This window comes from Pongo abelii, chromosome 2 (assembly GCF_028885655.2).
Source record: "Pongo abelii isolate AG06213 chromosome 2, NHGRI_mPonAbe1-v2.0_pri, whole genome shotgun sequence".
NCBI classification, from domain to species: domain Eukaryota; kingdom Metazoa; phylum Chordata; class Mammalia; order Primates; family Hominidae; genus Pongo; species Pongo abelii.
The window spans coordinates 9,310,012-9,335,204 of NC_085928.1; the positions used below are offsets into that span (position 1 = coordinate 9,310,012).

The 25,193-nt window shown below is 55.1% G+C and overlaps 1 protein-coding gene and 1 long non-coding RNA gene across 3 annotated transcripts; one reads left to right on the forward strand and one right to left on the reverse strand.

The window, feature by feature from the left end:
- Positions 1–2,849: 2,849 nt before the first annotated feature.
- LOC103890076 (uncharacterized) lies at positions 2,850–9,927 on the reverse strand. Of its 2 annotated transcripts, none has more exons than XR_008523513.2 (4): positions 9,816–9,927; positions 6,289–7,792; positions 5,589–5,688; positions 2,850–4,175 (listed from the first exon to the last, which is right to left on the reverse strand). It is a non-coding gene; the product is annotated as an uncharacterized LOC103890076 (long non-coding RNA). The 2 variants fall into 2 exon arrangements; XR_008523512.2 differs by having other exon boundaries at positions 9,796–9,927.
- A 5,403-nt stretch (positions 9,928–15,330) lies between these two features.
- On the forward strand, positions 15,331–16,541 carry DNAJB8 (DnaJ heat shock protein family (Hsp40) member B8). Its single transcript, XM_009238418.4, has one exon. The coding sequence runs from the start codon at positions 15,728–15,730 to the stop codon at positions 16,424–16,426; it is 699 nt and encodes a 232-aa protein (XP_009236693.1). The 5' UTR covers positions 15,331–15,727; the 3' UTR covers positions 16,427–16,541.
- Positions 16,542–25,193: the final 8,652 nt, after the last annotated feature.

Sequence of the window (25,193 nt, forward strand, 5' to 3'; positions counted from 1 at the left end):
TAGGCCATCAATAAGTATGACCACCAATGTAATCGATCAGTGTTTTTTCTAGTGATAGACCGATCACTCACATGTAATCTCCAGCATCTCTGATCACACTGTTTCTTATCACCAGTGTTTCTTTAACAATGTCCTTGGTCAGTTGTTTCTGATCACCATTATTTCTAACCAGCAATGTGCCTGATGACCAATGTTCCTGATCATAGGATCCTCTCCCCATCAAATTTCCTACCAATATAGTCACTAGTGTTTCTGGTTCTCAATACCCCTGATTGCTCAACACTGATCATCAAGATCTCTTATCACCAATGTTTCTGATGCCCAACATCAGTGATTGCTGAATCGTCTTCAAAGTCTCTGCTGACCAATGTCCCCGTTTTCCAAAGTCCCTTATACCTCTGATCACTGACCTCCCTGGTCATTGATATCCCTGGTCATCAGAATACCCAGTCACCAATGTCTGATCACCAAATTCTCTAATCATTGATGCCTCTGCTCACCAGTGCCCTTGATCCCTAATGGTCTGCATTTGGTTCTCTTCACCAAGATCTCTGGACCCCATGTCTCCAGTCATTGAATCTGGTCACTAATATCTCATATACCTTTGGCCACCAAGGACATGGACACCCAATGCTTTCCCCACTAATGCTCCCGGTCACTCAGAGCCAAAGCCACCCATGCCCCTGATCAATGATTGATGACATATTTGTTCAATGATAATTCTGGTTGCCAAGACCCCTGAACACTGGCTCCTGATGGCCAGCGTGTGACACACCCCTCCCTGATCAGGTTGTGTTTGATGGACATCATCTCTGGCTGACTTCACCGTCCCTAATGAAAAATCACTCTGATTGTACGTCCCTGGTCAGCCATGGCTTCTCTTCACCTTAGTTGTCATCATCTTTGACCACCAGGATCTTTATTCACCAGGGGCCCTGAGGACTGGTATTTCTGATTGTCACCATCCTTGTTCCTTGACAGCCCTGATGTCCACCTGGTCCAGGAGATTTTCCTTTAATTCTTTCCATTAGCAGGCTGCTGACACTGGGAGGTCCCTCGCTTAGAGCTGAGTGGGCCAAAGTACCGGGAAGGTCAGCACCTTGTCCCAGCTGCCCCAGCCCATCAGGATAGACTCTGACCTCCAGACTCTGCCCTGGTGTGCCACTAGTACCCCCTCCTGTCCTTCCCTGTGAAGTTGACACTGAGTACAGAAAGGAGCCAGCCTGGGGCTTGGCAGGGTAGGCACGTGCCTCCTACCTGATGCATAGTGGCCCTGGGTCCCCCTGGCCTCCACCCCCTACAGCTCCAGAGCAGGAGGCCTCCTCTCCTCTTGCCAGCTGTTGCCACAGTGAGGGCAGGGTTGGTTCTCTCTCCTATGCCCCTGGATCGTGATGGCAGGATTGCGTGTTTCTGGGGTCGGGTGTTCACGTGTGCACAGCCTGTTGAACATTTCCTGTATGCCACGCACTGTTGTAGGCATGGGGCTACAGCAGGGAATAAAACAAACAAGAATCTGTCCTCAAGGAGCTTACATTCCAGGCATGAAGCATAAATAATAACTCTACTTGGCCTCTGGCGAACCATCCTACTTGCTTGGCCCAAAGTCCAGAATCCAGAGCCAGCCCTGGACTGCAGAGCTTAGAGTCGAGAACCTGCAGCCTAGATCCCCAAACCAGGAGCCATAGCCCTAGGCCCCAGAACTCAGGAACCAGAGCCCAAAACATACAGCCCAGAGCATGGACCCTTCAACCCAGAACCTGCAGCTTGGGGCTGAGAGCTCAGAACTTACAAAGATCTCTAAGACGGGGGCCCAGAGCCCAGACCTCAGAATCGAGTTCTCAGAACACAAAGCCCAGAATCTGGGGCCCTGAGTGTGGAACCCCAAATCTACAACATAGAGCTTGGAGCTCAGAACCCATGACTCAGCATTAAGAACATGCAGCCTTGGGCCTAGAATCTAGTCCCAGAACCTAGAACCCCATATCCGAACCTAGAACTTCGCTCAGGACTTAGAGGCCAGAATCCAGACCCATAACCCAGAATAGCCATCAAATGAGGCCTCCTTGTTTCTCTGTTGTGCCCCTGGCTTATGTCCTTCCTCCTGTCAACTAGCATTTTTGGAGCACACAGTGCCAGGTGCTGTCATGAGTGCTGAGAGATGGCTAGCCAGCAGAAACAAGCAGAGAGGATCCCCTCGTCTCGTGACGTCAGCTGCAAGAGAACAGGGGCTGTGTCTGGTCACTCTTGTGTCCCCTGTGCCCCCAATGGCTGGTGTCAGGTGCTCCCCAGTCCTCTGTAGACTAGATCTATTCACTTTCCCACAAATGTTCATCAGCCTCGTTTGTTCTTGGTGTTGGGTGGGGAATAACACACACAGAGACTCTTGATCCTATGACAAGCTCTCTCTACTCACTACCAGGAAACTCTCGGAAAGCAGGAGCTGTTTCTTTTTTCTTTCTTCCTTTTTGGAGACAGGGTCTCACTCTGTCACCCAGGCTGGAGTGCAGAGGTGCAATCATAGCTCACTGCGGCCTCAAATTTCTGGGCTCAAGCCATCTTCCCACATAGCTAGGACTATAGGTGCGTACTGTCATGCTCAGCTAATTAAAAAAAAATGTATATTTTTTTTGTAGAGACAGGATCTTACTATGTTGCCTCAGCTAGTCTTAAACTCCTGGGCTCAAGTGAACCGCCTGCCTTGGCCTCCTAAAGTGCTGGGATTACAGGCATGAGCCACCGTGCCTGAATTGCAGAGGCTGTTTCTCACAAGGAGGCAGCAGCCAGAGCTGGGGGAGGCTGGGGGGTGGTGTTGAGTAGAGATGGGGGTGAGGGCCTCAGATTCAAGTCCCAGCAAGTCACTTCAGAGCAAAGAACCGAGCTCAGGGGCTACAGTTTACAGCTTCTCTTCCCTCCTTCATAAAACAATTCACTTCTAACAGTGACTCCTGCCTCCTCAAGTCACTGTGTATGGTAAACAGTTTGAATTTTGTGGCCACAAAGTGCCCAGGCATGGCCAGGCATGCAGGCCAGGAGCTGCAAGTGGCCATCTTGAGTGGGTCAGGGTAGCCTTGATGATTCCCCACGGCCTGGTGCCAGGGTGGCAAGGTGGGTCGGCCTTCTTCCCTCTGTTTGCACCCCGGTGGGGCTGCCGGCCATGGACTCAGCTCAGCTTGCCCAGCCCCTTCTTCCCTGCCTTGCACAGCGACACTTCCAGGCCTGGCTTTGACACCCATTTGTAGGAAGAAACCAAGTGCCCTTTGCAACTCTTAGGGAGCAGTGCTGTTCTTCCCCACAGCACCTCCTGCCCCCCGGTGACCCAGTGCTAGGATGGGGAAGGGCCCTCAGGGCCACAGAAATGGACACTGCCCTTGGGGAATGCCTGCCATCCGCTTGACGCAGGGACAGAATCACCCGAGCAGCGGGAAAGATGAGGAGCAGCAGGGGAGGAGGTGGGTAGATCCTAAATGAGTTATCATACAGGATGGTTTGATCAAAACTCTGCTGGGTTTTTTTTTTTAAAGGCAAAATGACAAATGATTCCAAACTTTATCTGGAAAAACTAATAAGATCAGCAGAAGAAGTCAAAAATTAGGAAAAATAAAGTGAGGGGTGTGTGTGTGTGCGTGTGTGTGAGAGAGAAATGCTTTCCGATATCAAACAAGATTCTATTATCAAAATCGTTCAAACCCTGTGGTTCCGCTGTAAGAATAAACAGATCAATGGTACAGACTCAGTAAACCCGCAACAGACCCTATTATTTACGAGATAATGGGTGATAAAGGAGGTGTCCTGAATCAATGCAAAGGTGGAGGGTTACCCAATCCAGTGATGTTGGAACAACTAGCTGGTTAGCATCTCATTTGGTGAACACTGACTGTTCTGTCCAGACAGCAGGCAAGTGTGTGTGGGCGGTGTGAGACTTTACAAAGTGTGAATGAGTTGCAAATGATTTCAAATTAGGAGATTCACATAACAAGCTGTGGAAGGAAACAGGCAGAAGGATACACAAGAGGTCATCCCCAATAGCAATGTGAATCCACAGCCACCAGACATCCCGACAGGTGTTGAGTCTCACAAATGATCAGATCCATGCCCATTCCACATAGGACACCACTTCCCCCTCTCAGCAGAAACGGAAAAGACTGGGCAGGTGTGGAGAAGCAGCCTGGAGATGCCTGTATGGGCAGAAATGATCTAGGTTTTGCATGCTCTCTGGCCCAGCGAGCCTCTTCCCGTACATCTCACAGAAACACTAGGATACGTGAAAATAAGCAAGCTGGAAAACAACATGTAAAGCGGACTCCGTTTTTGTTTTTAAAATATTTGTGTAGAGATTGAAAAACACCTGGGGAGACATGTACCTGGATGATGATAGTTGTTAGTTCCCAGGAGTGTGCTGCAGACCCGGGGTGCGGAGGGGGCACTTTTCCCTTTATAACTGTGGGCTGTTGTTTTGATATGTTCTGAGTATATGCCACTTGTGTAATTTAAAACATAGTCATTCAAAAAATCTGTCTTCTCTGCCTTGTTCCTAGCTGGTCTCTCTCCCTGGGATGTTCTGTCCTTCAGATCAGCCTGGAGAATTTTCTTCATGCTTCAAAACCCTGATCAAGGATCCTAGGGAAGCTTTACCTGAGTTCTTTCCCTGGGGCACTTCAGGGCCTCCCTGGTCCCTAACCAAGGTTACTCAGGGTAAAGCCCCGTCCGAAGGACAGACCTGACTCCCCCTTGCTGTGCAGCTTCGAGCAAGTGGCTTGGGTTCTCTGAACCCGGGCTCCTCATCAGTCAAACAAGACCACATCTTGCAGGTTGTTGGAAGGATCATACAAGGAAGATGGAAGGTCTTGGAGAGGCCAGCCAGCAAGGAGACCCTTCTAATGCCATTTTATTCCTCCACTCTAGGCTCATCCTGTGTAGCCCAATGGGCTTCAGACTGAGCCCCCAAAACCCACCTCCAATCTTAGAAGACCAGGGTGTTTGGGGACCCTGGACAAACTGCCTGCCTGTTCTGTTCCTCCTTCTCCCACAGAACCAAAGGCTGCCAGGGCTGGCGGGAGTGCCAGTGGGGTGCCCTAGGCTATTTGTAGGTGTTCTCATGTCTTTCTCTATCCCACCCAACTCAGGGGGGTCCTCACAGATCGTCTCTCCGGTATCACTAGGGAAACTGAGGACTGGTGGGAGCAAGGATAGGAGGAGGGTCTCACGATCTCTCCCACTGGTATGCGGACTGGAGTTGGGGAGCGGGCATCCCTGGAGAGGGGAGCGGCAGCTGCTCCCTCCCACATCCCCATCTGTCCTCCTCAGCCCCACCCCCAGTCCACACTGCCAGGCTCCCCAGGGGACCCTGGGAAAATACTGCCTCTGCTCCTTCTCCCCGGCCCCTCCCCTGCCAGGTCTGGCTGTTCTGATGTTCTGATGCTGTGAGGCTGGGATCCAGGTTTCCCAGGCTTTGAGGGGATGCTGGCATGGGCCCCTCCCTTTCCTCAGAATCTAGGGATGAAGGGGATTTTCTACACACACACACACACACACACACACACACACACACACACCACCAGCCCTGACACCAGCTCATACTGCTTCCTCACCTTGGACTGCATTGTCTGTCCCCTCTCCGTTGTGCCAGCCTCCTCCTGGGCCTCCCAGCCTCCAGGCTCATGCCCTGCACTCTGTCTCTTCTTCCTGCAGCTGAGGCCACCAGGGGCTTTTCTTAACCTCTTAATTATGAAATATTTCAGTTATCTAAAAATATAGCTAATAATATAAGCAACACCATGGTAGCCTTGGTATTGATTTTCTATGCTGCATCACAAACTGCCACACACCTAGCCCCTTGAAACCACATGTGTTTAGTATCTCATGGTTTCCATGGGCCAGGATCCCAGGCATAGCTCAGCCACGGCCTCTGCCCAGGCCCTCACCAGGCTGCAGTCCACCTGCTGACCTGGGCTGGCTTCTCATCAGAGGCTCAACTAGGAAAGGATCTGCATCTCAGCACCCCCCCAGCTTACTGGCAGAGCTCACCTCCCTGCAGCTGCAGGAGTCTCGGCAGCTCACTCCTGCACAGTGCACAGCTGACGGAAGCGTCAAGAGAGCTGGTGAAGCACGGCCCCGATAACATTCCCCTGCCTTGCGTATGCTATTGGCTGCATGTAGGTCACGTTCCTGCTCACTCTCCAGGGCACAAGCTCCAGGAGTTAGGAGAGTGGAGGCAGCGTCAAGTCCCTCTGATACCCTCCCCAGTCCAGCTTGAGGGAAACACTACAGAGATCAAGGAACTCTCCTGACCTTGTTGTCCCCTTTCCCCGCCTCCAGAGGTAGCCAGGACGTCATTTTCCCATGCATGTTGTTATAGTTTTACTCTATATGTATAAATCCTTAACGCATTATTCTGCATGTTTGTACGTTTTCTATAAATGGTGTCACAATGATGCTTTCAGTGACTGGTTTGTGTTGCTCACTGCCGTGCTGGGGCTGCTCCTCCCATGCTCATGTATGGAGTTGGTTTCTTTGTTCTCACTGCAGTGTCATAGTCCCCTGTGCAGCTGTAACACAATGTATTTGCTCATTCTCCTTAAGATGGACATTTCAGTCACTTCTGTCTGTCACTACCATAAACAGTGCAGCAATGAGTGTTCTTGTCCCTATTCCCACATGTGAGGGTTTCCCTGGGGGCATAAGCCTTAGAAGGATTTTCCATATTGGTTGTTCCAATGTATGTTCCCGCCAGCAGGGTGTGGGAATTTCAGTTGCTCCGTTTCCTTGCCAACACTTGGCAATGTCAAACTGACATTTTTACCAATTTTGTGGATATGAAACTGAATCTCATTGCTGTTGAGGGATCTTTATAGGGTATGCTATAGATCCCATTCTCCCCTTGCTTTAAATGTTCTCAAGGTCTCCCCCTCCCAGGACACAATCCATGCTCTGTGGCCTGGGGTCTGAGCCCTGCCTTGTGCAGCCCCTGCCCCTCTCTGGGCTCTATTCCCATCATCCCTTCTGTCCCAGGTGCAGTCGACTACAGATGCCTGCTCTCTTTCCACAGAGCCACTGAGCCTGGTGCATGCTGTTCCCTTTGCATGGAACCACTCCCATGTTACAAGGCTCCTCCTGCTTTATTAAGAAATAAATCACGAAACAGGTCACCTGTGTGTTTTAAATATTCACATTGAAGACATTAATGGCTTTGGTGCATCAAAAAGACATTGAATTGTAATTGCGCTTGTCAAATGATAATTTCAGGGCTTAGAACAGAGTTCTCAACCTTGGTGCTGTTGACATTTGGGGCTGGATGATTCTTTGTGGTGGAGGCTGTCCTGTGCACTAGACAGGGATGTTCAGCAGCAGCCCTGCCTGGCCTCCACCCAGGAGATGCCAGTAGCAACTCCTCCAGTCATTGCCAAGTGTCCCCTGGGGAGGGAGGACTGTCCCTGTTGAGAACCACTGATTTAGGAGACGAACTCCTCATGCGCCCAGGACAGGGTGGTCTGCAATGGGCACATGATCATAGCCCTGTGATGAACACCTTCTTCCCGCCTTGAAATGTTCCATGACTGAATGAACTACCTCCCTGGGGAAGGATGTCCAGTGTTGACATCCAAGACCCTTCATGTGTGTGAGGCCGACCCTGCTGGAACCTCCCTCTCCAAGCCCTGCCAAGGCGTCACCTCCTCTGACCAGCCTTCCCAGATGCCCCAGACAGTGTCACCTCTCCTTCCAGCGAGTGTTGCAGCTGCATTCGCACACTGGTGTGTGTCTGCTCCTTCTCCCAGAGCCTGGGGTTGGGAGTTCCCTGCGTGGGAGGACAGGGTTGATGCTGCTGAATTCAACTGTTTCCAGCCCCCACTCAGACCAGCGCAGGGAAGAATTGTGAATCTGAATTGTTGACTGCATAGGAGCCCCCCAGGCCCTTTGCTGGCAGACCTAGTAAAACCCAGATGTGCCCTGGACTCCAGGGAGCAGGCCTGGCTTGGGTCATGGGAGGGCCCAGGCTGAGAGAGGCATGAGGCAGCCAGACCTCCCAGTGAGGGACGGCAGGGCCTATGCTTTTGGAAACACAGCAGGGCTACAGGCCTCAAGGAGGGCCTGTGTGCACATGTGTGACCATTCTCAGGCATGGGTGCCTGAGAATACCTGTGGAAGTGTGGGGCACCCAATCTGACCTCCCTAAGAGCCCCAGCTTCCTGTAAGCCCCCGTCTTGCTTTGTTTTCTCTCACGGCATCTATGACACCTGCCATCATGTTAAATGTTCATGCATTATCAGTTTCTCCTATCTCCCCAACTGCATGTCAGCATCATAAGGGCAAGGCTTTGTCTGGTGCCTTCACTGACATATGGACCCCAGACCCAGGGGAGTGCCTGGTACATGGCACGTGTATGGACAAGTGCTCAGGAAACGTGTGGGTGGCTGGGTATGTGGGTGGCTGGGTGTGTGGGTGGCTGGGTGGCTGGGTGGCTGGGTGTGCAGGTGGCTGGGTGGCTGGGTGGCTGGGTGTGCAGGTGGCTGGGTGGGTGGGTGGCTGAGTGTGTGGGTGGCTGGGTGTGTGTGGCTGGGTGGGTGGGTGGCTGGGTGGGTGAATGGCTGGGTGTGTGGGTGTGTGGGTGGCTGGGTGTATGGGTGGCTGGGTGGCTGGGTGGGTGGGTGGCTGGGTGGCTGGGTGTGTGGGTGGCTGGGTGGCTGGGTGGCTGGGTGGGTGGGTGGCTGGGTGGGTGGGTGGCTGGGTGTGTGGGTGGCTGGGTGGATGAGTGGCTGGGTGGGTGGGTGGCTGGGTGGCTGGGTGGGTGGGTGGCTGGGTGTGTGAATGGCTGGGTGTGTGGTTGTGTGGGTGGCTGGGTGTGTGAATGGCTGGGTGTGTGGTTGTGTGGGTGGCTGGGTGTATGGGTGGCTGGGTGGCTGGGCGGGTGGGTGGCTAGGTGTATGAGTGGCTGGGTGGCTGGGTGTGTGGGTGGCTGGGTGGGTGGGTGGCTGGGTGTTTGGGTGGCTGGGTGGGGGGGTGGCTGGGTGGGTGATTGGCTGGGTGGGTGGGTGGCTGGGTGGCTGGGTGGGTGGGTGGCTGGGTGGGTGGGTGGCTGGGTGTGTGGGTGCTGGGTGGGTGGGTGGCTGGGTATGTGTGTGGCTCGGTGGGTGGATTGATGGGTGTGTGCATGGGGAGATGGGTGGCTATCTGCTGGTGTAGATGTGTGCATATGCATGCATGCCTTTATTCTGGAAGATACTTCAGGCTCTTTTGTTCTATACTCTTTCCAGAAAGACCCCGGAAACTCCACACCCCAGAAACTGCAGAGCCCCGTGGGTAAATGGAGAGGCTCTGGGGTTGGATCCTCCTGGAGGCTTCGAGTAACTGAGGAACTCAGGGTCACAGCCCTGCCTACGGTTGCTCCATGCCAAGGGGTCTGGGTGCTGGGACCCTGGAGGAGGAGAGCTGCCCTAATTGGCTGAAGCAACTTGGAACTCAGAGGGCCCCACAAATGATGCCTTCACTCAGGCAGTAAACCCCTACTTGGGGCTAGATCTGAGCCTCCAGAGACCACATGAGCCACCACCAGGAAGGATGTGCCTGGGTTGGGATGGCAGGGAAGGGATCTGGGGAACCCAGTGGGCACCTGTCATCACTGGCTTGGAGGACTGGGCAGGAAGGCTGCCTGAAGAGGTCTGAGAGCAGAGCTGAGATCGCCCTGGCACCACTGGGGAGGACGTGAGCTCACTGGCCCTTCTACGGTTGTGTAGTCCACCGCCTTCCCACCCCATCAGCCACCAATCTGCATGTAAGCCTGTCATGGGTCTGTCTGCCTACCATGCCTTCCACTGGCTCACCAGGCAGGCTGCCCTTTCATCTGTCTCTGGCCACCCGTTATCGACACTGCCAGGATGCCAGCACACGCACACACAGCTCCTTCTCCATTCTGAGCTCCTCACAGTAACCCTGTGAGAGGGGAGCATCATTACTTCCCTTTTACAGATGAGATGAGGACACTGGGGCACAGCCAGGTTATGTGACTTCCCCAAGGACACATGGCTGGGGAGTGGCAGTGCTGGGGTTGGAACCCAGCCTGTGTCACCTGACAGGCTGAGCTCTTCCCCACTGTGGGATCTGCCCCTTGGCCCGTCTGTCTGTCCATCCGCCCATCCACTCTGTGACTGCCCACTGTTCAGCCCCTTCACTCGCCTGCCACTCTGTCCATCCAGCCGCCCGTCCATCCATCCATCGCTGTCGCCCATCCATCCTGGAGCTAATGCAGTTAGAGGACCAGGGGCCCTGAGGGGAGAGAAGGCCCCAAACTGCCCATCTGGCCGGGCCAGGGTGGCCGGGGGTGGGGTGGGCTGCCCAGGCCAGGCAGGGCTGCAGGGGGCTGGAGGGAATTAGCTGAGTGACTGCCAGGATCATCTAATTAGGAACTCTAGTGATAAGCAGATAGGATCGGGGGTGATTAGAATCCTTTTAAAAAGCCACTCCATTAATTACAGAGACAGAGAGGGGCCTCTGGCTGCTCCGAATACCAATTGGCTGCTTAATCGGCTCCATCAGCTCGCCCTGGGGAGACCTTCCTGGTACTGCTGTGTGACCTTGGGTGTGCCCTGCCCTCTCTGGGCCTCGCTTGGTCACTGAAGGTCCTTCTCTCCCTGGCCATGGCTTGGGGTTGGCTTTAGGGTGGGCCTGAGACGAGGGACATGGGACATCAGTAGCCAGGAAGGCTAGGTTGGCTCCCCAGAGAGGGCAAAGCCCCAAAAGCACCCACTGGTGAATGAGGACAGAGAGGCTTGAAGAGGGAAGGTGGCCTAACAGAATTGAGGGTGGAGCGTGTGGGGCCTAAGTGTGCGCTCATGCCTGTCTGTGTGTCCCTGTCCCTCCAGCAGGCCCTATGGAGGCCTCAGAGCCCCTGTTGCTCCCCATTGGCTCCCCAAAAACTGGCGTGGAAGGAGACTAGCTTGAACCCTTTGCAGAAGGGAAACTCCTCTGCACATTGCCCGGCTCCACGGTCCACAGCTCCCTTCATGGGGAGCTCCCCACAGGGGCCTCCGTCTCAGGATGCCATTGATGCTGAGGTGCGGGACCTGCTCCCAGGTGACACACCTGTTCCTGTAAGTCCTACTGAGTGGTCTGTTCTGTGTGCCCTAAGACAGCCCTGAATGGGTGGTAGTGAGGGGGTCTCCAGCCCTGTCTCCATCCTGGCTGACTCCCACAGACCCATCCCAGGAACAAGGGTCGGAGCAGGGCAGTGGCTGGAAGAAAGATCCCCGGGAGTACAATGCAGACCAGAGCCAGGGTCTCCAACAAGGCAAGGAGGGCCGGGACTGGGAGGCGGCCACAGGATTCTCGGATGCCTCGTCATACTAGGTCCCTTGTCTCTTAACATTGTTGTCACCACCCCCCCTCCACTGTCCTGATTCCATCGTCATGGAAACTTTGGGCTTCACCTTTACAATGTCAGGCCACCAACACCCTCAGCAGTGTCACCATCACCATCAACACCCCAGCGTCCCATCCCCGTCTCCTCTACCACCACCACCAGCCCCACTATCACTATCATCTCCATCACCGTCACCAAGGTGCTCTCCACCCGTGTCAGCATTGTATCACCACCACATCACTGTCACCACACTTCCTCCACCTCCATCTCCACCCACCATCCCATCTGTGACATCACCTTATCAGCTCTGCCACGAGTATCACCACTCCCACCGCCTTCGCCATCACCACTGTCATTGTCCCCTCTACTACCACCACCATCACCACCACCAGGTCTGCCTCAGCCAGACCCACCACTGCCTCTGATTAGACTGCCACCATCATCACTGCCACCACCACTACCCCTCCAATGCTTTCCTGATGTCACCATCTGCTTCCTCTCTGCTATCCTCACACCCACCTCCATCACAACAACCACCTTCATCTGAGCCGCCATCACCCTCACAGTACACAGCCCTTGAACGTGTACCAAGGAGGACATTTACTACATGCTGCACCCTGAACAGTCTGGGACCAGCGGTCAGGGAACAAGGAATCGAGATGCTCACCTGCAGCTCCCAGGTAAGCGGCTCTCTAGAGCTTGCCTGGGAGTTGCTGAGGAGCTCACAGTATTCCAGGAAGCTCCCCATCCATGCCTCAGCCTGTGGCTCGGAAGCAGGGTCTTCGCAGAAGATTGCCCCGAGCTGTTACAAAGCTCATCATTGTCACCTGCCTGCAACGGCCTCTCTTTTCCACTCTCCAGATCCCTTGTATTGGCAGGCTCTAATCTGGAATTATACTGGTGACAGGATTCTGGAAAATCCCTCAGATTTCTCCAGGATGCAAGGAGACCATGGAAGAGGTTGGTGTAATGCCAAGTTAGCAACAGAAAATACAGAGCCCCACACCTCGGTGCCATTACCATCACCATCGGCACTCACACCAGCATGTCCACCACCGTGTCCTTCTCACCACTCAGCACCCCCCTCTACCACTGCCTCTTCCACAACCACCCTCACCACCATCCTCCATTAATAGCACAATTCCTGCCTCCTACCCCATCACCACCACTGGCGTCCCCGGCACCAGCAGCACCGACACTGCTCCCAGCAGAGCCATCTTTACCACCCCCACTGTCAGTCCCACCATGAGCATCTGGCATATGTCGGAGAACTGCTCACTCCCTCTTCCCCATGGGAATCTCAGGCCTCTATTCCTATTGCCCTGAGATTTGCAGAACCTTCCTGAAGGAAACATTCTTTGCCCCATGGATACTGGCCTTGATCATGGGATGCAGCGAGATTGTCACACATCATTGCCCAACAGAAGCTTTCAGAGGCAGCCCAGGTTCCTGCTGGCTCTGAGTGGCACCGTCATGACAGAGGGGTGTGCGGGTCAGAGTTTCTCCTCCAGCCTGGGACCCACAGTGAGAAGCTACGGGAGGCGGGGTCCTGGCAGCTGCCTGTAGGCACCAGCGAGTGAAGTAGGGGGAACTAGATGTTTGTCGTGAGCCACTGAGAGGTGGAAGCTGTCACTGTGGTACAGCCGAACAAGATACAACCTCTGCTACCTCCAACACCTTCACCTTCATCATCACCATTACTGTCACCACTGCCAACCACACCAATGGCTCACTAGGAGCCATTCCCATCCCCTCCTCATCATACCTGCACCATCACTGCCAACTACAACACAGGCTCACTATTACCATCTCCTCTGGCATGACCATCACCACCACCACTACCATCATCAATTACTCTCAAGCACAAGCCTTGCTGCTGTCACCACCATCATGATCAACTCCACCATCACCCATAATTACTCTCCCCCTCACCCCCACCATGACCATTACCTCTACATCAACACTACTCCCATGGTCACCTCTACTATTTAATGACATCTTATCCATCTCCATGGACACCCACCGTGCCTCTCCCCACCGGCACCACAGTCAACAGCAGTGCCTCTCCCACTGCCACCGCCATCATGGAGAACTGTGCAGGGCAAGCATCTTTCTCCCGCCCCAGGGACAAGCCTGCAAGGGACAGCAGGTGCTAAATGCTAACAGAGACATAGTGACAAAAATCCAGCCACAGAGATAAAGAATCAGGTTCATCTGTAGCTATATCCAGCGGAGAAGTTCTGCTCTTCAACTCCTCTGCTAAGCCACATGTGTCAGCAGGTGTAGGTGGGTGGATGCCCGGCACGTGGGTGCGAGTCATGCTTTTGATAAGCTGCATAGAGAGACAGCGATGGTCACTGGAGGCTGGGTTTACAAAGTGTCTCTACAGTCTGTCTCCATTCCTCCTGGCATTTGGGATTGGTTAGAACACACACTGTCCCCTGCTAGGAGCCTGAAACCTAGCACCCATGAGCACTGAAAGAAAAGAGAGAGAAGGAGGATAATACAAAGGGATAAAGACTAGAAAAAGGAAGAGGAGGAAGAAGTGAGGAATGAAGGAAGGAAGGAGGAAGGAAAGAAGCCAGGAGTGAAGAAGGGAGGGAAGGGAGAAGGGGGAAGGGGAGGGAGGAAGGGGAGAAAGAAGGAAGGAGGGAAGGAAGGAGAAAGGAAGGAAGGAAGGAGAAAGGAAGGAAGGAAGGAGGGAATGAAGGAAGGAGGGGGAAAGGGAGGGAGGGAGGAAGAAAGAAAGGAGGGAAGGAGTGGGAAAGGGAGGGAGGGAGGAGGGAAGGAAGGCAGGGAACAGAAGGGAAGGGAAGGGAAAGAAGGAGGGAGGGAGGGAGGAAGGGAGGAAGGAAAGAAGGCAGGTAGGCAGGCAGGCAGGCTATCTTAGTTAAGACTTGGTGACCCAAACATCTAGGCTCTTTACTGGTGTGGTTAGTAGGTGGTTTAGCGTGCTTTTGATCTTAATTGGAATGGGGTGAGGTGAAGGCAGGAACAGATAAAAATCAGTATTGTGAATTGCTGTTTCTATATATGATCCAACACCAGAACAAGAATTAAAGGAATATAAATGCCAAGAATATTTGGTTACCTCACTCACCTGATTCGTTTTCTAGGGCTGTTACAAATTATTACAAACTGGGTAGCTCAATACAAAAGAAATCTCTTCCCCCAGTTCTGGAGGCCAGAGGTCTGAAATCGAGGTGTTAGTGGGGCCGCACTCCCTCTGGAGGCTGCAGGGAGAACCCTCCTGGCCCCCAGCTTCTGGGTGCGTCAGTGTCCATCTCCTATAAGGACATGTGTCACTGGATTTAGGGCCCACTCAGATAATCCAGGATGATCTCATCTCGACATCCTTAATTTAATTACATCCGAAAAGATCCTTTTTCCAAATAAGCTCACATTCAGAGGTTCCAAGGATTAGGACAGGAACATACCTTTTTGGGGGCCACCATTCAACCCACTACACTCAGTAATCAATATTTATCATCAATCCTTATTTTTCTTACCAGAATTGAGTGGAACACTTCTTTGGATTTGCTGTCTGCTGCAGCCTTGGCCCTGGTTTCACACCCCCTCCCTCACTTACTTGCTGTGTGACCTTGAGCACTGTGTGTCTCTGAGCCTGGTTCATCCAAGTGTTTACCGATGGCCCTCGTGTGCCAGCCACTGTCCTAGACAGGGACAGACTTTCCTGCCTTTGTGGAGCTTACCACGGAAGACCTGGCCAGATAATGGGCACAAAAAAAGCAGGCTCTTTTCCCCACCCCAGCCTGCCTGAACCCCACCTTGGCCTCCTCTTGCCTCAGCCACTGCCCAGCCATCGGCCGAGTGGACATACCCAGGAGGCCCTTGCCCACCTCCCCCACCACGGCCACAGACCTTTGTCACTCACCAAGGCTGGAATCCCATGGCTGATCCTGCCTCTGCCTTTTGGCTCCCGGGACTCAGCCCACACCACCTGGGTCACAGAGCATCCCATTCCCATGCACCACTGCGGCCGCCTCACCGGCAGGGGCAGGCCCATATGCCCAGCTTTGCCTGGTGCAGAGCTGGGGGTGGGGGTATGCCCCGCCCCGGGAGCTGATGTCATAAAAGGAGCTCTGGAGGGCAGCCCACCCTGGCCTGGCCCCACAGCAGCAGTGTCCCTCCCCTCCCCCCACTCCTCTCAGTGGGGGCTCCTCCAGTCCCTGAGAACTGGTACTATGAAAAGGTGAACTCCTGGGCAGAATCTTGCCTGGAGCTTGCGGAGTCCAGCCAGGCCCCTGCTGAAGGGTCCCAGACCACCAGCCACTTCTCCCCTGTCCATCTGACCAGCTGGGCCCCTGCGCCCACCTGGCCTCCACATCCCCTCTCCTCTTACCCACACCCCTGGCCATGGCTAACTACTACGAAGTGCTGGGTGTGAAGGCCAGCGCTTCCCCGGAGGACATCAAGAAAGCCTACCGCAAGCTGGCCCTTCGTTGGCACCCCGACAAGAACCCTGACAATAAGGAGGAGGCGGAGAAGAAGTTCAAGCAGGTGTCTGAGGCCTACGAGGTCCTGTCTGACTCCAAGAAGCGCTCCCTGTATGACCACGCCGGCTGTGACAGCTGGCGGGCTGGTGGAGGGGCCAGCATGCCCTACCACAGCCCCTTCGACACCGGCTACACCTTCCGTAACCCTGAGGACATCTTCCGGGAGTTTTTCGGTGGCCTGGATCCCTTCTCCTTTGAGTTCTGGGACAGCCCATTCAATAGTGACCGTGGGGGCCGGGGCCATGGCCTGAGGGGGGCCTTCTCGGTGGGCTTTGGAGAATTTCCGGCCTTCATGGAGGCCTTCTCATCCTTCAACATGCTGGGCCGCAGCAGGGGCAGTCACACCACCTTCTCATCCACCTCCTTCGGGGGATCCAGCTCTGGCAGCTCGGGGTTCAAGTCGGTGATGTCATCCACCGAGATGACCAATGGCCACAAGATCACCACCAAGCGCATCGTGGAGAACGGGCAGGAGCGCGTGGAGGTGGAGGAGGACGGGCAGCTCAAGTCGGTGACTGTGAACGGCAAGGAGCAGCTCAAATGGATGGACAGCAAGTAGGCGCCGGCCACCCGGCCCTGCCTTCCCACAGCCAGCACCGTGCACAGGGCAGCAAACACATGGGGCCACAGACACAGCCCGATGGTTAATAAATGTGCCAAGTGAGTTCATGGAATAGCTTTCCCAGCTTTGTGAGGACATGTTTTGTGGGAGAATAGCTTTCCCAGCCTAGTGGACATGAAAGAGGGCGTGGGTGCTGCCTCCAGGGCCTGGGCTGTTTCCATCAGGAAGCCAGGGGTGGTTCTGCAGGGGGCCTGTCATCTCTCCCGTGTCCACCATCTGGATTGACAAATAAGGTGGCTGCCCTGTCCTGATTACCTCAAACCCAACCCTGACCCCCATCCACTCTCTACTGCTGGCCCCTGCCATCTGCACAGGCCTTGCTGCTCCAGTTCTCAGCCTTCCCCTTTCTACCCACCCGCATAGGTTCTTCCTGGGACAGCTGTGCCAAACCCACGTTCAATCGCATTGCCTGGTAGCTTTAAACCAGGCTCCCCCTGCTCTAAGCATAAGGACTGCACATCTCATCCTCACCACGAGGGCCTGGTGGCCTGGGCCCACCCACCTGCCCCTGGCCTTCCGTCTCTGACCTCCCACCATGCTGGCCTCCCCAGTTGTTCCACTGCACCACACACCCTGCAGCCCCAGGGCCTTTGTACAGGCCATGCTCCCTGGCGAGTGCCCACTTGTCTTCAGGCCTGGCATCCATGGGTGGGGGCAGGATCCCAGGGAGCAGGTCTCAGCCATGTGGAGCCAGAGGTTTCCCCAAGTCAGAGCCAGGCTGACCCCCTAGGAGGGTGAGTGAGCTCCCCGTCATGGGAGGGTGCCGGTGCTAAAAAGGAAAGGGGACTCTGTTCTGATGACCTGAGTCCTGCTGAGTGCCAATCTTTAAAAAGTGTGTATTTTAAAAGTAATATTTTACTTTGAGGGTGAGTGCGGTGGCTCATGCCTGTAATCCCAGCACTTTGGGAGGCTGAGGCAGGCGGATCATGAGGTCAGGAGTTCAAGACCAGCCTGGCCAACATGGTGAAACACCCATCTGTACTAAAAATAAAAAAAAAATACAAAAATTAGCTGGGCATGGTGGCGAGTGCCTGTAACCACAGCTACTCCAGAGGCTGAGACAGGAGAATTGCTTAAACCCAGGGGGTGGAGGTTGCAGTGAGCTGAGATCATGCCACTTGCACTCCAGTCTGGGCAACAGAGCAAGACTCCTCCTCAAAAAAAGTAACATTTTCCTGTGAAACAATCTCAAACTCACAGAGGTGTCAGGCACTATTAATTGGATGCAATTCAAGAAATATTGACTGAGCTCCTGTTAGACACTGGGGATACAGCAAGGAACAAAACAGGCAGACCCTTACCCTCATGCGGTTAGTATTCTAGTTGAGAGAGACACATGAAAAACAGGTGTGCAGAACATGGTCCCCACTAGCAATGAATGCTGGAGAGGAAATGGGCAGGTGAGCTGACTGAGAAGGGGGCTCAGGGAGTGGGCAGAGGAGTGTTGAGTCACTCAACACTCAACAGAGTGGCCTTGCCAAGCGCAGTGGCTCACGCCTGTAATCCCAGCACTTTGGGAGGCCGAGGCGGGTGGATCACGAGGTCAAGACCATCCTGGCTAACACGGTGAAATCCCGTCTCTACTAAAAATACAAAAAAATTAGCTGGGCATGGCGGCGGGCGCCTGTAGTAGTCCCAGCTACTCGGGAGGCTGAGGCCGGAGAATGGCATGAACCCGGGAGGCGGAGCTTGCAGTGAGCCGAGATCCCGCCACTGCACTCCAGCCTGGGCGACAGAGCGAGACTCCGTCTCAAGAAAAACAAAACAAAACAACAACAACAACAAAAAATGACAAAAACAAAAGACAAAACAAAACAAAACAAAACAAAAAAACAGAGTGGCCTCCATTTCTGAGGGGGTGACATCCATCAGGAACTAGAATGAAGGTGAGGTGCTGGACCATGAGGCCATCTAGGGAAAAAGTGTTCTGGGCAGAGGGAACAGCAAGTGCAAAAGCCTGGGGCAGGAACACACCTGCCCCTGTTTGGAGAACAGCAAGAAGGCCAGGAAAGTGGCTATACATGGTTCCATTTAATGCCCACAACTGTCCACGACCCTCCCAGACAGGGGTCATTGACCCCACATTATCCAAGAGGAAACTGAGGTCTGGAGAGGAGAGAGTCACACAGCTGGCAAGTGGCTGTGCTAGAATATCACCCCAGGTGTTGACTCCAAAGGACCTGCCTTTAAAATGGTGGTGATGATGATGATGATGATGCTGGCAGTGACAGCCCAGGGAGATGCGTTTGAGTGCTTGTGGCAATTCTTTGTTCCTTGGGGCTGGAGTAGAAGCCAAAAAGGAGGTGATTCCAGGTTTGGGGGTTAAAGGATGGTCAGTGACAGGGTCTCTGGCTCCCTGGCTGGGGCAAGGGGATGTGGTATGGCCACAGAAGGTGTAGCACCAAGTGGACTAGGATCTGGTCAGATTTTGCTCACTTCTGCATCCCAACTCCCAACCCAGCTTGTGGCATCTAGTAGGTGCCCAATAAATGATATGAAAGGAAAGAAGGGAGGAGCACTGTGCCAGGGAAGAGCGGGGACCAAGCAGCCTGCTCAGAGGACACTCTCTGGAGCTCAGGACAGGAGAAGACACTAGGAGGCCTTTAACCTAGAGGGGAGGGTGAGGCTTGGTTGAATAAGGGGAACATCCAGTGAAGAACTCATCCCATTTCCAGATGCAGAGCTGATCTGAGGGGCACTCACGAGAGATGGAGAGGCTGGGAGGCAGGCCTGCTGCTTTTCTCCAAGGGAAACCTGCTTAAGTCCTCTTCCAGGAAGACAAGGGGCATCACCCCAAGATCTTTAGGGCTTGAAAAGCCCCCTTGGCTTCTGCATGTGTCTTGGCCTAGAGGACACAGTCGGCAACTTGGCACTGCGGCTGCATCTTGAGGCTCAGGCCAGGTTGTGGCTCCCTGGGTTCTGCCTCTGAGAGCCCCTGGGACAAGCCGGCAGCTGGAGGTCCCCTAACCACGTTACAGGCAGGGCAGGAGAGCCCCGTGACACGCAGAAGGTCAAACCCCAGCTCCCAGTCCTTCCCTGGGACTAACTTCATCAAAGCCCCCACTACAGCATTAACCACCTGACCTCTGTCCCCGCCGACTTGCTAATTTCACCAATTACTGGCCAGCTGTGGCTGCGTCAAGTGGGCCTGCTTAGCACAGGCAGCTGCTGAGCAAATCCAATTACAGCCCGGCAGCCCAGGCGGCCACAGTCCTGGCGCTGGGTGCACAGCAGAAATCTGGGTGCTTGCACAGCAGAAATCTGGGTGCTTGCACAGCACCGGTCCCCAAACACCCCAGGACTCCTGGCTCTCTGCTTCCTTCTTGTCGCACCTCTCTGCTTCCTTCTTGTCGCCCCTCTCTGCTTCCTTCCTGTTGCCCAGCCTCACACCTGGAGCTGGCACCTGCTCTCTCCAACCAGACCCGACACGGCATCCCCTGCTCAAATGCCTCCGGGACCCCAGCCACTGACCCGCCCAGCCAAGCATGTGAAACCTGGTGGAATCCCTGTGTCCACCTTTAGCCCCACTTTATAGACAGAGAAGCTGAAGCCTGGCAGCTTGAGTGACTTCCTCAGGAGCACGTCTGGGGTAAAGTCCAACCCCCACGCGGCACTCATGGCCCGGGGCCTGCCCCACAGCACTGCCGGCTCCAGGCCCTTTCTGCTGCGGCATCACGCTGTTGCCTATGGGCCGCCCTTCCCATCTCCTTCGGCTTGTTAAAGTCATCCCAGGAGGCCCCCACTCTGTGTCACTTTCTTGAGGAGGCTTTGCCAAGCTGCACTGCTGTGGCAGGCCATTCTGGCCTTTCCTGGAGTCTCTTCTATGCTGGGCTGTGTGTCTGGGGGCCAAGTCTGAAGCAGCGAGCTGTCCTGGGAGCCACTTTCAGAGCCAGACAGGGCAGTGAGAGGTCCAGGAGCCACTTTCAGAGCCAGGTGGGGCAGCGAGGGGTCCGGGAGCTACTTTCAGAGCCAGGCAGAGGCTGGCCACGCCTTGTGCAGTGGCACACTAAGCGGAGTCTGCTGAGGCTCTTCTGCTGCCCCAGGCCCCATCCCAGCGTGGATTCTCCAAGCAGGGTTCAGCAGAGGGGCAGGGGACATTGCAGAGGGTAGCTCCCCGCGAAGATGATGGCCGTGTCACAGTTGGGTCATTGCGCCCACTGGACATCATGCCAGCCTCCTCCCTGGCCTCCTCCCTTCCCTCTTTCATCCTGTTTTTATCCCAGCAGCCAGAAGGATGCTGTGAAAGCCTGAGCTTTGCAAAACACTCAGGAGTGGAAGCTGCAGTCCCCACGGCGGCCCACAGGCCCTTCCCCAGCTGGCATAGTGACCACCTCGGCTTCCCCATCACTCTTTGCTCCAGCCCCCTGGCCTCCTCCCCTTCCTACTCACACTGGCGTGTTCCTGCATGGGGCCTCTGAGCTGGCTGTGACCTCCACACAGAGCCCTGCTCCGGATCTCATGCAGCCCTCCCTCGCCTCAGATCCAGGCGCGCCTCCCCGCTCTCTCCTGCTTTCTGGGCTCTGGCCCCGCCCTGCCTCCCACCTCCAGCTTTCGAACATGCTGACCCCATTGCCTGGGACCCACAGCCCGCCCAGCGAACCCCATCAATTACTACTTCCTTGGGGGGGGCCTCAAACCGGGGCAGGTCTCCATCTTCTTCACCCTCCACTCCTGGGTCCATACATCCTGTGAGGGCCCTGGCTGTCTGAAGGGACCAAAATGCTATGGTGGAAGGAGTGGACGAGATGGCATCTAAGCAAGGATTCAATGACGCTGGAGCATTTTACAAGTTAGAGTGTCAAGGCCCTGGGAGATGCGCTGGGCTTGCAGAGCAGGTGGGGAGCCAGGCCTGTGGCCTCTCAGCCACGAGGAGCTGGTTTACTCAAATGGCCTTGGCCCCTAAGGCCTGGCCAGGCAGGGGTTGCCCACTGGGGCTCAGGCTTTTGCATGGACTGGGTGGGCAGGTACAGTGTTCTCAGCCTACTGCACAACCTCCCCCACGCCTTCCACCAAGCCAAGCAAGAGATATGGCTGTTCACCCCCATTTTGCAGATGCAGAAACTGAGGCTCAGAGGGTGAGAGAAGTGCTCAAGGTCACAGGGCCACAGTGGGAACCAGTTCTGCCCCCTTCTTCCTCTCCCTCTGCACTGGGCCTGGGGTGGGGTGGGTGGGGCGCAGGCAGCCTCCTGCCCGCCTTCCCTCCCTCTGGCCAGTCGATGTTATCGCAGCTGATTTAATTTCAAAGACGGATTGAGCTGCGGAGGGAGGGAGAGTGGCTAATCGCAGCCGCCATCTGCCCCGTTGTCATGGGGATGGGCTCCCAGCAATTGTGCGGGGCAGACCCAGATAAGGGCACCAAGTGGGCTGGAGGGGATTGTGGTGGGCGGGACGGGGAGGGCAGGAGAACTGGGAGCAACAAGACACGGTGACAGAGACAGGGAGAGACACAGAAGGAAGGGGAGACTGGGATTCCGGGGACCCAGGGACCATAGAGACACAGAGATGCCAAGGAGCCAGGGAGATAGCTCGAGGTGCCCAGGTGAGGGTTGGAGACAGAGCCCCTGGAGGGGGCTGGGGGAGGGTGTGAGACGGCCGCCTTCCCGCCTCGCTGCCTACCCGGCCCCAGGTGGCCCGTCTGCCCCCTCTCCCCCGGCAGCCTGCCACTGAGCAGGAGATTCTCCTCTTGTCTGCTGGGGAAGGGTCTTGGTAGGAAGTTCAGGCCTCCCCAGTCTGCCCACTCTGCCATGCCAGGGTCACAGACCTCACGACCCCTCCCTGGCCAGACAGGGAACCAAGCTCAGCTCAGAGCTGGGATGTCCACTGCTTCCACAGACAACTCCCAGGGCCCTTGGTATGGCTTTTACAACAATCACATCATCGAAATTTGCCAATACTGACTTCATCTTGCGAATGGAGGGTGGCACTGAGTGCCTGCATTGGGCTTTGTCCACTCACTGTCATCTACCTTCCAGGGAGCCCTACCCGGTGGGCATCCGTAGGCCCATTTCACAAGACAGAGTCTTCCGATCCCTCCCAGAACAGGGACCTGGAACAAGAGCCCCCATCTAACTTATCCCAGCAAGCATTTATCATCACCTCTGTGTGCTGGGACTTGGGAAGGTGCCAGGAGACAGCAGAGAAGGAGGCGAGACGTCTGGACTCTGCTCTGCCAGCCACCACTGCTCAGAACTCTTCACCAGGCTCGGGCTGGCATGCCTCAGCCCTGCCCTTCTACCTTTGCAGATGCTGTTTCTCCCTGGAGCGACTCCCTGCCACCTGCACTAACCCCACTGCCACCCTGCCTATGCCCCCCCACAGCCTGATTCTGCCTGTGCCTTGCATCCACCAGGAGCTAGGTCGAGGCCCTGGGAGGCGGGTGCTGCTCACAGCTTTGTTCCCAGTGCCCAGCTCACAACGTGGTCGTCAAAATACAGGCTATGAATCAGGGCTACACCTCTACTGGCAACCTCAGCATAAGACTGGGACTCAGACTTCAGGTCTGCACAGCACTGTCCACTGGATGCCTCCCTGGTGGCCCCCGGGCTCTGCAGGTGCTCAGTTTCCAATGTACCCGATCCCTGCCCCAGCCTCCTCCCTGGGCCCTGGGCACCAGCACCAGCCTGTCAGAGGCGGCCTCCCCAGGGCCCGAGCCATCCTCCAACCTGGGCACATCTCCTCCAGCCTTCAGAAAATACCAAGGTGCTCTGCTTCTTGCTGAGGGCATGGATCATTCATTGTCATGAGTCTGAAGTCCAAACTCCCCAGAGTGGCTCACAGGGAAATATAAAATCCCCTCCAAGGCCTTCAGGACAAATTCAAACTGCCCGCTGTGTCTGCGGGTGGAAGCCTCCACATTCCTCACCAAGATCCTGGACAAAGCCCAAACCCCAGTTGGGACCCAGAGGCTTGCATGGGGTCCAACCTCTTCTCCAGCCTCATCCTTTACCACCTCCCACCTCTCTCTTTTACCATCAATGGGCTATTTTTGTATTTGTTTAATTGTGGTAAAATACCCACAACACGATTTACCGTTTCATTGTTTTTATGTGGACAACTAAGAGGCATGAAGCACATTCGCACTGCTCCGTTGCCCTCACTGCCATCCGTCTCAGGACTCTTTCCTCTTCCCAAACGGAAGCTGTCCTCACTCACCTCTAACTCTGCACCCCCCAGCTCCTGGTGCCCCCCATTCCACTCTCTGTCTCTGTGAAGTGGACTACTCCAGGGACCTCAGGGGCCTGGGGGCTGGGACAAGGGTGTGGGCAGCCCACCTGCTTCCTGCTGCCTCTGAGGCCACGCTTGGGCTTTGCTTGGGTCTCTCCTCACCCCAGCGCGTCCTCTTCTTTGCAATTCTCTTTCACTGTCTTTTGGGTTTTTCAGAAAAGGAGCCTGCAATCATTTTCTATTGCTTCTGTAGAAAATTACTACAAACTTTGTGGTTTAAAGCAACCCAAATTTATTGTCCTACAGTTCTAGAAGCCAGAAGTCCCAAATGTGTCTCCCTGGGCTAAAATCAAGGTGTCTTCCTCCTGAAGTCTCCAAAGGAGGACCCGTCTCCTGGCCTTTTCCAGCCCAGAGGCCACCTGCATTCCTTGGCTGGTGATCCCTTCCCCCATCTTCAAAGCCAACAGCACAGCATCCTCCAGTCTCCCTTTCTGACTCTGACCCTTCTGTTTCCTCTTGTAAGTGCCCTTGGGATTACATCTAGGGCCCACCTGGATGATCATGTATAGTCTTCTTGTCTCAAGATCCTTCACTCAGTCACATCTACAAAGTCCCTTTTGCAATCTAAGGGAACACACAGGTTCTGGGGATTAGGAAGAAGACATCTTTGTGGGGAGGGGACATTGTTCCACCCACCACAGAGCATGCAGAGAGGAGAGGTGATCTCCCCACAGGGCTGGACAGAGGGGCTGTTGAGAGGCCGGCTCAAGGTCACCTACTCCTCAAATGGCCTCCCGCCTGGGGGAACCATATTCCAGGTTGCTCAGGGAGGGGCACTCGAATGCCTGGATCCCTGGGCAGGACCTGTCCCTAGGGCCCGTCCCTGAAGGGGAGCCTCCTGGGGAGGAGGTAGATTGTGCCTGGGATGCAGAGCAAAGGAGGAGAGATCAGGAGGCTAGGGCTGAGAGGCAGGGCTGGGAGGAGGCCCATGTGGCAGGAGCTTGGCAGCAGGACCTGGGAGGTGGGATGTGGGGGCAGGGCTGGGGGTTCCTGAGCAGAAGAGCCAGTGCCTGCATGTGGCCAAGGCTGGGAGGGTGCAGGACCCGCTTGGCCCCCCTGCTGGAGACCTCAGGTTTGTCCCTGCCTCTCTCTGGGACTGGCTTTCTCTATCTTTCTCCCTTGGCTCTGGGGACACTCCCAGCGGTTCCTCCCCAAGGCTGTGTCCCTTGTCCCAGAGCCCTGGCTGTGGCATCTCGTCTATCTAGAGGCATTAGTCACCCTTCACTTTAACCCTGGGAATGGTCTGGGTCTGGGTCCCCAGGAGGGCCCAGGATCACAGCTCAGAGCAGAGGATACAGAGGAGCAGCTGGCCCCTGGGGACCCAGGATGCAGAACATGTGGCGATGTGGGTCCACAGGTGGTTTTGTTTTGTTTTAAGGAAAGATATGATCACAGCCTCCATCAGCATCTCAGAGGGGTCCAGGACTCACCAAAGGTTGAGTGTGACCTCAGGCGACATTGCTGAGCGTCCCTCCCCATC